Raw genomic sequence first — 13787 nt, 5'->3', positions numbered from 1 at the left:
AATACTTGTGGACTGGCCTTATCAAGAAGCCAGAAACATATATGCAATGAATTTTGTGAGTGCATTTTCTCATTTCTTTTGTCTCTTAAACTCAACTTTAGAGTGCTTTCTTGTGGTAATCATGTAGGCAATAGAAAGGTTCAAAGCTGTAGCTATACGTGTAGCCAACACTGAAATCAAACCTGCATCCTTGCCACAGGCTCCCAACACTGAAATCGAATATGAACCCTCGCCACATAATTCCAACACTGAAACCGAACATGAACACTCGCCACATGATTCCGACAATGAAATCGAACATGAAACCTTACCACAGGCTCCCAACATAAAAATTTTAAAAGATTGAAAAGATTGACTGTCTCAATATTCCAGTCAGTCATTTATAAGATTTGATGATATTGAAAAATACTTATTGACCATATTGAAATGTCAAGTTAGTATTTCAAAATAGAAATCCAATCCAAAAAAGGCTAAGGATAGAAGAGTTACTTTATTTGTAGAGGCAGTTACTTATAGTTTTACCCAATATGCATTGATCGGGTCTTGAATTTATTGAAGCTAGTCAGGTCTTTAAGTTTTTAAAAGCTCTTAGGATCAATAGAATTAAAAATTACAAGTGTTCCTTTGACTATGCATCATCTTTTAGGACATTGTGACATTTCTAGTGAATGAAAATGGATTTAACAATACTCAAGCGATAGCGGTATGTTCTTCATTGAGTCAAGAGTTGTCTTTTGAACTCAATTCACGATGCCTATCAACGGCCATCTGCGAGAATCACTCGAATCGCGAAACCAAATCGCGAGACCTATCAACGGTCTTAGTAATTATGTTCCCCTCCTCGACACTTGCACCCGATCACGGGCTCCTTCAAACTTCTCCGCTCATCAGACGCCGTGACCTCCGTTAAGCTAGGAGATCGGATCATCTCCTCCACCCTTAATGTACTGCTGATGGAGCAATGAGGTTATCCGCCAATGGGCCAAGATCGAAGCGGTAGCTCCACGACCTTCTCGTTGAGCGCTTGCATTTCCGAAAAGCACCTTGATCACAACCATCTTTTTTTAAATCATCTTTTTGATTTTATAATTTCTTCCGTAATGGGAAGTGAGACGCGCAAAGAGCGGAGGTTACGAAGAAAGCGGGAGGAATCTCGAAGAAGAAGATATGTGGAGAAGAGGTCTAGCTTCCAAGTGGTAATTCTTGAATGAGCTTTCATTCTCTCGTCTCGTTGGTGTTGTGAGTGAAATCAGTAATGGACACTTGATTGCTAATATGCCTGAGCTCCGGCACATCTGCCATAAGTCGATTGATGAGCGACAATCTTCTACCTTGTGACCCGAAGCGAAGGCATCGCTTGCGGTATCTCTAGACTCCGGTGATCGACGATGCTTGAGGAAACATCGGCAATCTTCTTCCCTACGAGTGCGAGGGATTGCCCGAGTTCTACCAGCTGGTTTCCATTTCGATGAGTCAATTGCCGAGCGAGGAGGGTTCACGGGGTCTGCTGAAAGTCTTCTCGCTCGGGTATAATGTAACTCCTTCACGAACCGGTGATCCGGGGTCCCTTACGTGATGATCTTGGGTTGGTCGAAATGTTGAAGGTCGCCGTGGTTAACTAGAGTAAGTCCTGAGAACTCCACCATGATCTCCGCCATGAGCTCCGTCGTTGCTACCACTAGCGCGACTCGAGAACCTCATCACTCATCTAGAATTTGATTATTAATTCGAGTTATAATATTAGTTTATTAGGTCATAAATTAATTATATTTATGTTAAATAAATTCTCTAAGAATGCATACATCATGTTTGTAGACTTATATAAGAAAAACTTAACAAAACCTTTATGAGGGGTATTTTTATTTTCTGCATTTAATACTTAATTTCCACCCAAACAAGAGGTTGATAGTTGGAATTCCTCTTAATTCAATCGTTACGGGTTCATGGTTGGTCCATATTTATAAAAATTCTCATCAAAATAATAATATTCGGGGGTTCATGGTTGATAGTTGTCCACATTTGTTGCAGAAGAAACAAATGTGGTCAACTTCATTCTTGTCTTAGAGCTTATGACTCTTGTGCGAGCTTACTAAGCTTTTTGCGACAAAGGCGTCGAAGGTTGAGCGGTCTTGGCCGGTTTCTTTGAAGTAGTGTGATTTGATATAGTTGATGAACTCTTGGGAGATGTCAAATGTGGAGTACTTGAGTTTGAGGTCGTCTAAAGATGGAGAGTACTTGTAGGGGTATCAAGTTAAGGATGGTAGCTATGTTTTGTGTGTAGTGGATGAGAGCATTGAATCCTTAATATCTCTTGTTGTTTGTGTTAGGGAATACAGCTGTGTATACAGCTGTATATCTATATTTGTATAGCTACCTTATTTATATAGCATGTATCTATATATCTCTATACATTGTAGGTTTTGTGTTTATGAAAAAAATTGTTTAATCTTTTCAACCCTAACATGGTATCGGAGAGGTTTTTCTAAACCCTAATTTTTCAGCGCCGCCTGCCCTCGATCCTGGCGTCTTGCTCTCGATCCGCTGGCGCGCCCTCGGCTGGCCGGCGCCCGCGTCGACCAGTGCCGCGCCGCCCACCGCGCGCCTCGCCCTTGCACGCCATGCCGCCGCCGCCCACGCCCGCCCTGCGCACCATCGCGACCTAGCCGCGACCCGCCACCTTAACGCCGCCCACGCTCGCCACTGGGCCGCCCGCGCGCCGCCCAGCCCAGCGCGCCTCGCCGCCCTGCAGCGACGCTAGCGCGCCACAGCGCCTCGCCCGCGCCCAGCCCTGCGCCCGCCATCAGCGCCGCTGTAGCCAGCGTCCCCAACGCCTTCGCGCGCGCGACCGGCCCGGCCGCCCTACCGCGCCTGCGCCCGCCCGCCGCTTGCCGCCCGCGCGCCCTGGCGCGCAGCCCCGTCAGTAGCCACTCGCCCACGCGTGACCGGCTCAGTCCGTCAGTAGCAGCGTCAGTAGCGCCGCCCGCACGCCCGTCACGCATCAGTAGCCCGTGCCGTCCTCGGCCCCAGCGCGTGTCAGCACGCCCCGCGCCGCTGCGCCGTCCTCGGCCCTCGCCGCGTTTGCCGCTGTTACGCTGGGCCGCGCCGCCCTCAGCCCGCAGTGTGTTTTCCATGGCCTCTGCCCAGGTTTCTTATCTGCAAAAGGCGGACGTTATGCTCAATGGCAAGAATTATAAAGCATGGTCGTCCACTTTACGTGTGCTTCTTCGCGGACTTAATCTTTTGGGGTCATGTTGATGGTACCCGTCCGCCTCCGGTTTCTTCTAGTGCCGCCTCTTACGGCTCTTCTTTCGTCTACGATTATCGTAGCGTCCTCTTCCACGCTCTCTGACTTGCTCAAGTGGGTGAGGATGATGCTTTCGTACCATTGCTATCATCACATCGATCCTGTGAGCTTCCTATTCGCTTGGTACATTTGTGATCTTTCTGACCAAGGCGATTTAGGATCATCTGCAGCGCACTCTATCTTCCTTCCGATCGAGGCGTTGCGCTACTCCTTGCTCTGAGACTCTCACATCTACCTATCGGTGAGAGGCGTGCATCTCGGATTCTTTGCCGTGCTCAGTGATTTATGGCGTCAGTGTGATGAGATGACCCCCTCTCCTTCTCCGACCTGTGTTCAGTGTCTTGCCATTGCTCAGGATCGTGATTATCTTCATACTTATGAGTTTCTCATGCGTCTTAGTCACGAGTTCGAGGCCGTTCGGGCTCAGCTACTACACCGGGTTACACCTCCGATACGCTAGTGATACTACGGCATATGTGCTTGCGAGGAGACTCATCTTCGGTCCTTAGATGTGGCTCCACCACCTGCTGCTCCTCACTCTGTTCTTGCTTTGCTCCCCATCTGACCCAGTCTTGCGATCATTGCTCCTTTGATGACGTCTCTCGGGTCTTAGCGCTCCCGTCCATCCTCTATCTCGGTCCTAGGGGACCCGGTTTCTAGTGCACCTCCTCGGCCCAGTCGGTTCGGTGTCATTCTTGCCATGCTCCGGCCATATTCGTCTTGAGTGTCGCATAGCTTCACGGGCTCGAGATAGCGAGCCTGACGCCGCCCCAGCCCCACCCTCACCTACTCAAAGTGGTCCGGCTGTCTGTGAGGCGGTTTCGATAACTTATTCAGTGACTTTCCGGGAGTCGAGATATCTCCTTCTTGGCCCCGATACTCACTCGGGGATGCCTCCCGGCGTCTTCACTCACCCATCGATCGCCTCTGCCCCTCAGTGTATTTCTTCGTCCTCTTGGTTACTTGACTCCGGAGCTTCTTTTCATATGACCTATGATGCTACCCACCTTCACTCTCTTCATCCTTTTTTTCTTCCGATCTTCGTGTCATTATTGCTAATGGCACGACACTTCATCCCTAGTCGTGGCCTCCTACACACCACTCATTTTTCATATTCTGATGTTGCCTTTGTACCCATGACTCTCCATGAACCTTATTTACGCTAGCCAACTCGCTTCTCTTGGCTATCTTGTTATTTTTGATGAGTTTGGTTGTCGTGTGCGAGGATCGTCTTCGAGGGACCCTCATTGGAGCTGGTCATCGCCATAGTGGGGTGTATGTGCTCGATCATCTTCGTCTTCCATCCTCTTCTACATTCCCAGCAGCCTCTATTTATTGTTTTTCTACTGTTCGTTTCCATCAGTGGCATCATCGGCTTGGCCATCCTAGTGGTTCTCGTCTGTCTTTTCTTATTCATCAAGGCTTTTTAGGTCGTGTTTTAGTTGATAATTCTCATTCTTGTTCGGGTTGTAAGCTTGGCAAACAGCTACAACTCCCGTATCCTTCGAGTGTGTCTAGGTCTGGGTCTCCGTTTGAATTAGTTCATTCGGATGTTTGGGGTCCTGCCCCGTTTGTTTCCAAAGGTGGACATCGTTATTATGTTATTTTTGTTGATGATTTCTCTCGTTACACTTGGATTTATTTTATGCGTTCTCGTTCTGAGTTTTTAAAGGTTTATATTGATTTCTCTAATATGGTGCGTACCCAATTTTCTGCCACCATTCGTACTTTCCGTTCCGATTCAGGAGGGGAATATCTTTCTCATGAGTTTCGTGAGGTTCTTGCCTCCCACGGCACTCTTCCTCAGCTCTCTTGTCCTGGTGCCCATGCTCAGAATGGCACTGCTGAAAGGAAACATCGTCATATTCTTGAAACCGCTCGGACTCTTCTCATTGCCTCCCATGTTCCCCCTCACTTTTGGGCTGAGGCTGTCTCTACTGCTGTTTACCTCATCAATCTTCAACCCTCTTCCTTTCTTCAGGGTTGTAGTCCAGGGGAATGTTTTTTCTCCAGCCCACCACGTTATTCTCATCTTCGTGTGTTTGGTTGTTTGTGTTATGTCCTCCTTATGCCTCGAGAGCGGACTAAACTTTCTGCTCAGTCTGTTCCTTGTGTCTTCCTTGGTTATAGTCCTGAGCACAAAGGCTATCGGTGTTATGATCCTGTTACACGTCGCCTCCGTATCTCGCGTGATGTCTCTTTTGTTGAGGATCGTCCTTTCTTTGTTCCTTCCCCTTCCTCTTCTTCTCACTCCTCTACTACATCGACCGATGTTCAGTTTCTCATTGTGTCCTCACCACCTCCTCTGTCCCCACCTCCACCTGTATCTCCTCCATCTGTTTCACCGTTGACTGTTGACCCTCCTGTCCATGTTTCTATTCCCGCTCCTCCTCTTCCTGAGCAGTCACCCCCGGCGCCAACGGTTTCCTCTGATGTGTTCCCTGCGGATGATCCCCCTGCACGTCGCTATCCTCTTCGTGATCGTCATCCCCCTGATCGCCTTAATCTTGCCTCTCAGCTTCTTGACCTACCTATTTCTCCCTCCAATGGCCCTCCAGAGCCATCTTCTTACCGAGAGGTCAGTCAAATACACGAGTGGCAAGTCATGCTATGTCGCTGAGTTGGGCGCTCGGGCGCATCTCTACATGGGATTTGGTTGTACTTCCTCCTCGGTCTTGTTCCCATTACACGCAGGTGGGTCTATAAAGTCAAGACTCGCTCGGCGAGTTACAGAAGCGAGTACAAGGCTCGCCTTGTGGCTCGTGGTTTTCAGCGGAGCGGGGGACGAGATTATGATGAGACTTTTTGCTCCCGTCGCTCATACTGACTACCATTCGAGCTCTCATTCTTTGTAGATGCTATTCGACGATGGTCCCTCTTTTCGACTTGATGTGAAGAATGCTTTTTCTTCACGGGATCTTCAGTGAGGAGGTTTACATGCTTCCTCCCCCTGGTTTTTCTTCTCCTTCTGGTTTGGTTTGTCGCCTTTGGAAGGCTCTCTATGGTCTCAAACGAGGCTCCTCGGGCTGGTTTGGCGTTCGGTCTCTGTGGTTGCTGCTTGGTTTTCGACCCTAGTCCGCATGATCCCGCTTTGTTTGTGCACTCTTCCTCTCGTGGTGGGACTTTTGTTGTTACTTTATGTGGATGATATGATCATCACTGGTGATGATCCTGCTCATGATGGTTTTTGTCAAGCATCAGCCTTGACAACATTTCCAGATGATTGATCTTGGTCGATTGAGCTATTTTTTGGGCATTGAGGTCACTTCTACTTCTATTGGTTTTCAGTTGTCCAGACGTTACACATCCCGATATCCTCGCATGCAGGCGACTCTCTCGACTCTTGTCTTGTAACCACTCCTATGGAGCTACATCTTCAGTTGCGTGCTGATGAGGGACTCCCTTATCTAATCCGACACGCTATCGTCACTTGGTTGGGAGTCTGGTCTATCTTACCCTCACTCGTCCAGACATTGCTTATGCTGTGCATGTTTTGAGTCGGTTGTTAGTGCACCTACTTACATTCACTATGCCCATCTTTTTGAGGCTTTTTGCGCTATCTTGAGGCGACTCGTCTCGAGGGCCTTCTTTTCTCGGCACGCAGTTCTCCGGAGCTTCGTTCTTATTCGATGCTACTTGGGCTAGTGATCCGTCGATCGTCGATTACATTGCGGCCTACCAGTTTTGTTCTTGGGCTCTTCTCTCATTGCTTGGAAGTCCAAGAAGCAAAGCCCCGGTGTTTCTCGAGTCTAGCACGAGCGAGCTTCGCGCTATGGCTACTACTGTTGAGGAGATTGTTTGGTTGCGTTGGCTTTTGCATGATCTTGGTGTTGTCTCACATTCTCCTACTCCTCTACATTGTGACAACACGGTGCCATTCAAAATCACTTTGAATCTGTCTAAACATTCCCTCTCCAAGCATATTGGTGTTGATGCTTTCTTCTTGCGTGATCCAGATGCAGACAAAGGCATTACGGCTCCCCAGGTTTGTTCCTTCGAGCGTCGACACTGCGGATCTGTTTACTAAATCTCAGACACGGGCACAACATGATTTTCTCTTGTCCAAACTCTCAATGTTTGATCCCCCGTGAGTTTGTGGGGGGGGGGTGTTAGGGAATACAGCTGTGTATACAGCTATATATCTATATTTGTATAGCTACCTTATTTATATAACTGTGTATCTATATATACCTTGTACATTGTAGGTTTTGTGTTTATGAAAAATTGTTTAATCTTTTCAACCTAACAGTTTGAACCCAACCAATGAGGATGGGTCTTAGTGTTACGTATGGCCAATAATGTGGAAGTTAAAAAGCTTGGCCAATGATGTTGCTTACTGGCTGTGTTTTGTCTCTTTACTTTTGAATATATAATGAATAGAAAGATAGCACGGTGATTGTCTGGTTCATAATCTTTGAAAAGTTCTCCATTAACTTAAACCTTGATTGTGTAACCTGTTACAGTGAAGCATTTCATCAAACACTTTTGGTTTTTTTCCCTGGTTTTTAGCTCATCTTTGATCCAACAATATGGTATCGAGCTAATGGGTTCCAACGGCACACCGGTGAGTCTCTCACAACCTTACGTGCCCGGTGTTCAAGGGACAAGACTATGGAAGGTAGAGTTTTCTAATAAAGACTATGTTTGGCTCCTAAGAGTTGTGGGATCCTATGAAGAAGGGCGGGGCCGAATCTGATGATGAAGCTAAGGAGAGGGATAATAAGAAGCATGATACTAAAGCCCTGTGTCTCATCCAACAAGCTGTGGATGAGCCAATACTGGATAGGATTGTAGAAGCTGTCTCGGCTCATGTAGCTTGGGAGGTAATCGGAAGCGAGTATCAAGGATCTTCCAAGGTGGTCTCCGTGAGGAAGCAAGCTCTCGAGCAAAGCTTCAAGGCAGCTGCAGATGGATGACAGGTGAGAGCATATATGCAAGACTTCTCCTCAAAGATAGTGATAATTGTTAATCAAATCGCGGGCTTGGTTACAAGATAGGGTGAAGAGCAAGTCATGTCCAAAGTGTTGAGAAGTTTGGCACCAAAGTTTGACTTCATTGTCATTGCGATTGAGGAGTCTAGGGGCATCTCCAAACTATCCCTTGATAAGTCGGCGGGGTCCCTGCAAGCTCATGAAGTGAGGGTCAATTGAGTGCTGGTGAAGCTCGGTGAAAAGCTCTTCATGTGAAGAGTGAGCTCTTAGGCACGAATTGAGGTGGTACCAACTCGGGGAGGCGAGTTAGAGTCTTGGAGGAGGGCATGTCAGATGTACACTCATGGGAGAGGCAGAAGCTATGAATGTCGTGGAAGGAGCTATGAAAACAGAAACTATGTAGTGTTTTCAATGAACGAGATTCGGCCATGTGAAGGTATATTGCAGAGCAAGAGCGAAGCAACCCTGAGGAGTGGAACATCCTCGGTTACTAAAGAGAAGGATGAGAACAATCTCTTAATGGCCATCACTTCATCTCGAAGTTGAACCAACTTCCGTTTGGTTGGTTGATAGTCGGTGTTCAAATCACATGACATGTGATAAGTCCTTGTTCAAGAGCTTGGACGAGTCTATGAAGGTGAGTGTGAGGCTCAGCAATGATAAGGAGATGAATAAAGTCTAGAGAGCGGGAAGCAACTTCAAAGAGTGAAAAATATTTAACAAAGAATTATAGTTTTAAATTAAGATGATTATAGAATAACAAATCATTCAAACTATTGATTTGTAAAACAATATTTTTACATATACATTTTACATCTATAACTTCTATATAGATATAACTTCTTCTACTGCCGCAAAAAATGATGGTTCGAAACACACGTAAAATAAACTAACTTTTTAATTAAATTTCTTGAAAAAATATAGTAAACTGCCGATTGACCGGATCAACCCGGTGTGTTGACCGACCCAAATGACTCGGCAGGTTTGGCCGGGTCGGGCCAAAAGTCCGCCTGTGGCCCCTCTACCCACAAACCCCCTTGCGCGCGGTGACCTGAACCCGATTCATCGGCGAAGCACCTCAACGCCGTACACGTGGAATGGTAAGGGAAGGGCCGGACGAGCGGCAAGTCCGACTAGGGAAGTACAATATAGGGCGTACTCTCGGAGAAGGCAACTTTGGAAGGGGCAAATACGCTCGCCACGTGGACACCGGCCACCCGTTTGCCGTCAAGATCCTCGATCGCCACCGCATACTTTCCTTCAAGATTGACAACCAGGTTTCAATTTTTTTTTTTTTTTTTTACCTCCCTTCCAGGAATACCCTTTCTTCTTCTTATCTCCAAAGTTCTATCTTTTTCAGCGGGAACGAGATGGAAATTCTGTAAATAAATAGATACATAGTTTTTTTTAGTAATTATTGTGAGCCATGGGATTGGGTTGCAGTTTAGATGATGGAGAGGGCGATAGAGACAAATGGGCCTTAAGTTCCTAATGATTGGCCAATATTGGGGCCCACTTATCCAATGTGTATTACGTATCTTAACAGCAGACATGGGATATGATTACATACGCATGCCTGCAGTGCATGTTATTCTTCTATTTATTATTTATTATTTTTTATTTTTTATATATATTTTTTTGACAAACTGGCAATAAACACTTTTTTTTCCCATATTGTGTTTGAGAAGTTTGGAATTCGAAATCTTTCAAATATAAACAAAGTAGAAAACCACTAGACTATATTTTGATTATTTTATTTTTCCACATACGCTCAGAGAGAAAGGAAGCAAGGAAGCTTTTCCAGCATCTAATTACTGCTGTGAGTATTGCCATGACAAAGGAGTTTTTCACATAGATTTTAAGGTCAGTACTTAAAATATTATAATTTTCGTTGTTGTAAACTCATAAAGAGTTCATTTCACAGCCAGTAAATGTTCTTGTTGATGCAAAAAGAAACATAAAGATATCAGATTTTGGTCTCAGTGCTTTGGCTCAGCATCTTGGAGTAAGTAAAAGTTAATTTAATGTAATTTCTCTTCATGTAATTCTAAATGTTACTGATATGTTGTATGTGATGCATGTATATTGGTAGAATGATGGGTTACTGCATACAACTTGCGGTAGTTCTAATTACATTACTGCTGAGGTTCTTGCAAACAGAGGCTATGATGGTGCAATATATATCAGATATCTGGTCTTGTGGTGTCATCTTATTTGTAATGCTTGCCGGACATCTTCCGTTTGAGGACCGAAATCTCGCTATTCTTTATCAGAAAGTGAGTTATTTTATCATTTCATCATGCTTCTGCCTTTGTAATGGATAATTACTAATATGTATAGTTTTTATTCAATTGTTTAGATATTCAGAGGAGAGACTCACATACCAAAATGGTTATCACCTGGTGCTCAGAGCATGATAAAAAAAATTATTAATCCAAATCCGGCTTTGTGTATAAATGTAGCAGGAATTAAAGAAGATGAGTGGTTTAAGGAAGATTATATCCCTGCTGTTCATATCAATGATGAAGATTTGAGCCTTGAGGATGCAGCTGTCTCAATCAAAGAGGTAGAACAAATGAATCAAGCCAAATTTATGATGAAGATTTGAGCCTTGAGGTAGTAATAATAAGATGTTTAAATTACTACAGCATGCTATAGTGACAAAATTGTTCATAAATTTTAATGAGCCAATTTAAAAAAAAAATACTGATTTAGGTTAATAAATGAATCGAGCTCAAAAAATTAGATTCGGAGATTGCTGTCTCTTGATCAATGCATTAGTTCATTTACATTCCAAAAATTAAGATTAATTATATTCAATTTAAATTCCCAAATGAGTGCCATGGCTTATAATTAATTATACCAAAGGAAATGTTACCTTTTAACCTCCGAGATTGGCAAAAAATTTTACCATTCCCTTTGCTTTTAGAATTTTTTTTTTTAGAGAAAAACTTTTAAAAATATTATATGACCCTGTGCTAATTTTATTACACTTGTTGTCCTCTGCCAATTAAAAAGTTTGAATATTTTAAAAAAAAAATCTTTTGTAAAACTATGAAATATTTTCACAGAGTTAAAAGATAAAAGTATATATAAGTTAATATGTCAAAACATTTATATGATTTTCAAGTATGAAGGTTGATACCCACATGAATGATAATGATAAAAGTGGATAAACCCACAAATTTATTGAAAGAAAAAGGTACATGGGAATACAAAACAGAAGACACACCGAACAAGAATATAATAAAAAGGCTAAAATCTTCATCAGAGATGAGGAAAAACAGCTAATAGAGTAGCGAAAGAAACAAAACCACAAATACAGATATGTGGACCAGATGAAGTCAACCATCCCGGTGACACGGAGCGCCCTAACAACAAAATAGGGGAACTACTCCTGATCTGTGGTGTGCACCAAATCGCCACTGAAAGCTGCAGATCTGGTGCTCAAAAAATATGGTGAGCCTTTGATCTTCTGGGAAATTTTCGAATTTTTCACTTTCGATGAGACTCGAATCTATGGAAGCAGGGAGAGAAGGAAATTAAAAATACATACATAATGTAGAAATATCTTTTTGTGAATGATTTGAGTATCTATTTAGATAAAAAAATTTTATGTTTATAAATGAAAAAAAAAATCACGTGAATTGTTGAATATTGATTATTTTATTTGTGTTCTTTAAAATATTGTTTATTATATTTATAAAAATGAGATATATTTTTCATATTCTGATCTATATGTATATATTGAAAAAGTGGATAAACGGTATATATTAATGAAATGATGAGAGATGAGAATACAATACATATTAAAACAACAAAATATTCACTATGTGTGGAAATAAAATCATATGGAAAAAGAACAGTACATGTATGAGAAGTAAGAAAATAGAACTCATTTTGTAGAACCACACCAAAACATCACAAATGAAGCATATCTAGCTAACACCTGGGTTGATAAAATTAATCATGGACTTTCCTGGATCACTCGCATATATATATATATATATATATACATTAACCCTCATATAATTATTTGTTTTTTAAAACAGAGGAGATCCTAACATCTAAATTAATATCGTTTAGAATGTGCATACTAATAAGTTAGCAATAACAAGAATCAAGTTGTACATAAAAACTACAAAACAAAACTACATGCAAAGTTGGTGAGTGGGTATAAAAAGGAAGCATATTTAAATTGCCACCTTTGTCATGACTTTTTTTGGCCTCTAAGAATTATATTTATTTATTTTATTTACTCCCAACTTAAAGTTACATGGTGATATATCTTTGTGCAGCTTTACAAACCCAACATTCTTGAGAATCTCTAAAGCTTTTGATGCCTTTCTCCACAGGGTGTTTCTCTCCCTTTTTTGTTTTCTTCTTGCCTCCCTCTTCAATGGCACTCCATTTAATCTTCCTTTTAATCTCCATAGGAGCCCAAATTAATCTTCTTATATATTTTTTAAATTATATATGTAATTATTATAACGAAATTATTTTTTTATAAAAACAGATCAACACATTACGTTGTGATTTTTATTTTATCTTATTTCATTTTGTGAATATGTGTTAAATTGGTCAAATTATGTGAATATTCATTTAGCGATGATCAATATTATTTAAAGAAAAGAAAGAAAGTTTTTGTAGCTAGTTTCATATGTGTGCAAGCATGCAAGAAATAGGACCACCTTTGAAGTAATGTAGTTTAACTTTTCATCAATGCGTTTGCATGCTTGAGAGTGAGTGAGAGATGCAAATAGGGAGTCTCAAAACTATATAAACAATCATTTTATTCAAAGGAGATATGTATAAGAATATATATATATATATAGGTCATCTAGAAAGGCCCAAATATAGGTAAGGCTAACTTTGAAAAGGTATAATCCTTAACTCTCTAAATATAGAAATGGCACTACCCCCTTACATATTCCATATCAAGTAGCTAGCAAGTAGTTGAGTTGCAATAGAAGTTGAAATATATGATAAGCTTTAAAACCCTAAGGGCCTAAACCCTAAACACTAATAATTCAGTTGGTAAAGCATCTCCCTCAAAACTTCAAAACCTATAATAAACCACATACAAGGTTATCACTAGGTTAAACTCAAGGTCTCTACTGGCTGTATATATATATAGCTAAATCAAGTTCCAAAAAAAAAAAAATCCAAATAATATATATATATATATTGCCAAAATATGTATTTTTGTATTTTTTTATAATTTTTTTTTAAAATACAAACATAAGTTATAAACCATCAACCATTAAATTTGAAAAGAGTTAAACTCTTGATTTTTCACTTTGAAACAACTACCTTTTTTGTTATAGTTGTAGTTCTTGTATTTATTGTGACTAATAGTTTTATTTTTTATTTTTATAAAACAGTTCTTAACTACTAAGGTTATATATATATATATATATATACATGGACTGTATGGGTGTAAAATTTATTAAAAAATTATTTGTGGGTTGTCACTTGTAACCTCAATTCAACCAATGATAATTGGTTTTAAAACTAAAAAATCAATCAACAAAGAGAATATTTTATTATAA

At 41.8% G+C, this 13787-nt stretch overlaps 1 protein-coding gene and 1 pseudogene across 1 annotated transcript; one reads left to right on the top strand and one right to left on the bottom strand.

Moving 5' to 3' along the window:
• Nucleotides 1-2678: 2678 nt before the first annotated feature.
• Nucleotides 2679-3131, bottom strand: LOC120264649. The gene has a single exon (XM_039272474.1). The coding sequence runs from the start codon at nucleotides 3129-3131 to the stop codon at nucleotides 2679-2681; it is 453 nt and encodes a 150-aa protein (XP_039128408.1).
• A 6201-nt stretch (nucleotides 3132-9332) lies between these two features.
• On the top strand, nucleotides 9333-10843 carry LOC120264648 (annotated as a pseudogene).
• Nucleotides 10844-13787: the final 2944 nt, after the last annotated feature.

Source organism: Dioscorea cayenensis, chromosome 7, assembly GCF_009730915.1.
Source record: "Dioscorea cayenensis subsp. rotundata cultivar TDr96_F1 chromosome 7, TDr96_F1_v2_PseudoChromosome.rev07_lg8_w22 25.fasta, whole genome shotgun sequence".
Taxonomy (NCBI): Eukaryota; Viridiplantae; Streptophyta; class Magnoliopsida; order Dioscoreales; family Dioscoreaceae; genus Dioscorea; species Dioscorea cayenensis.
The sequence above is the reverse complement of the archived record's forward strand: the minus strand, read 5'-3'. Positions and strand labels throughout refer to the sequence as shown.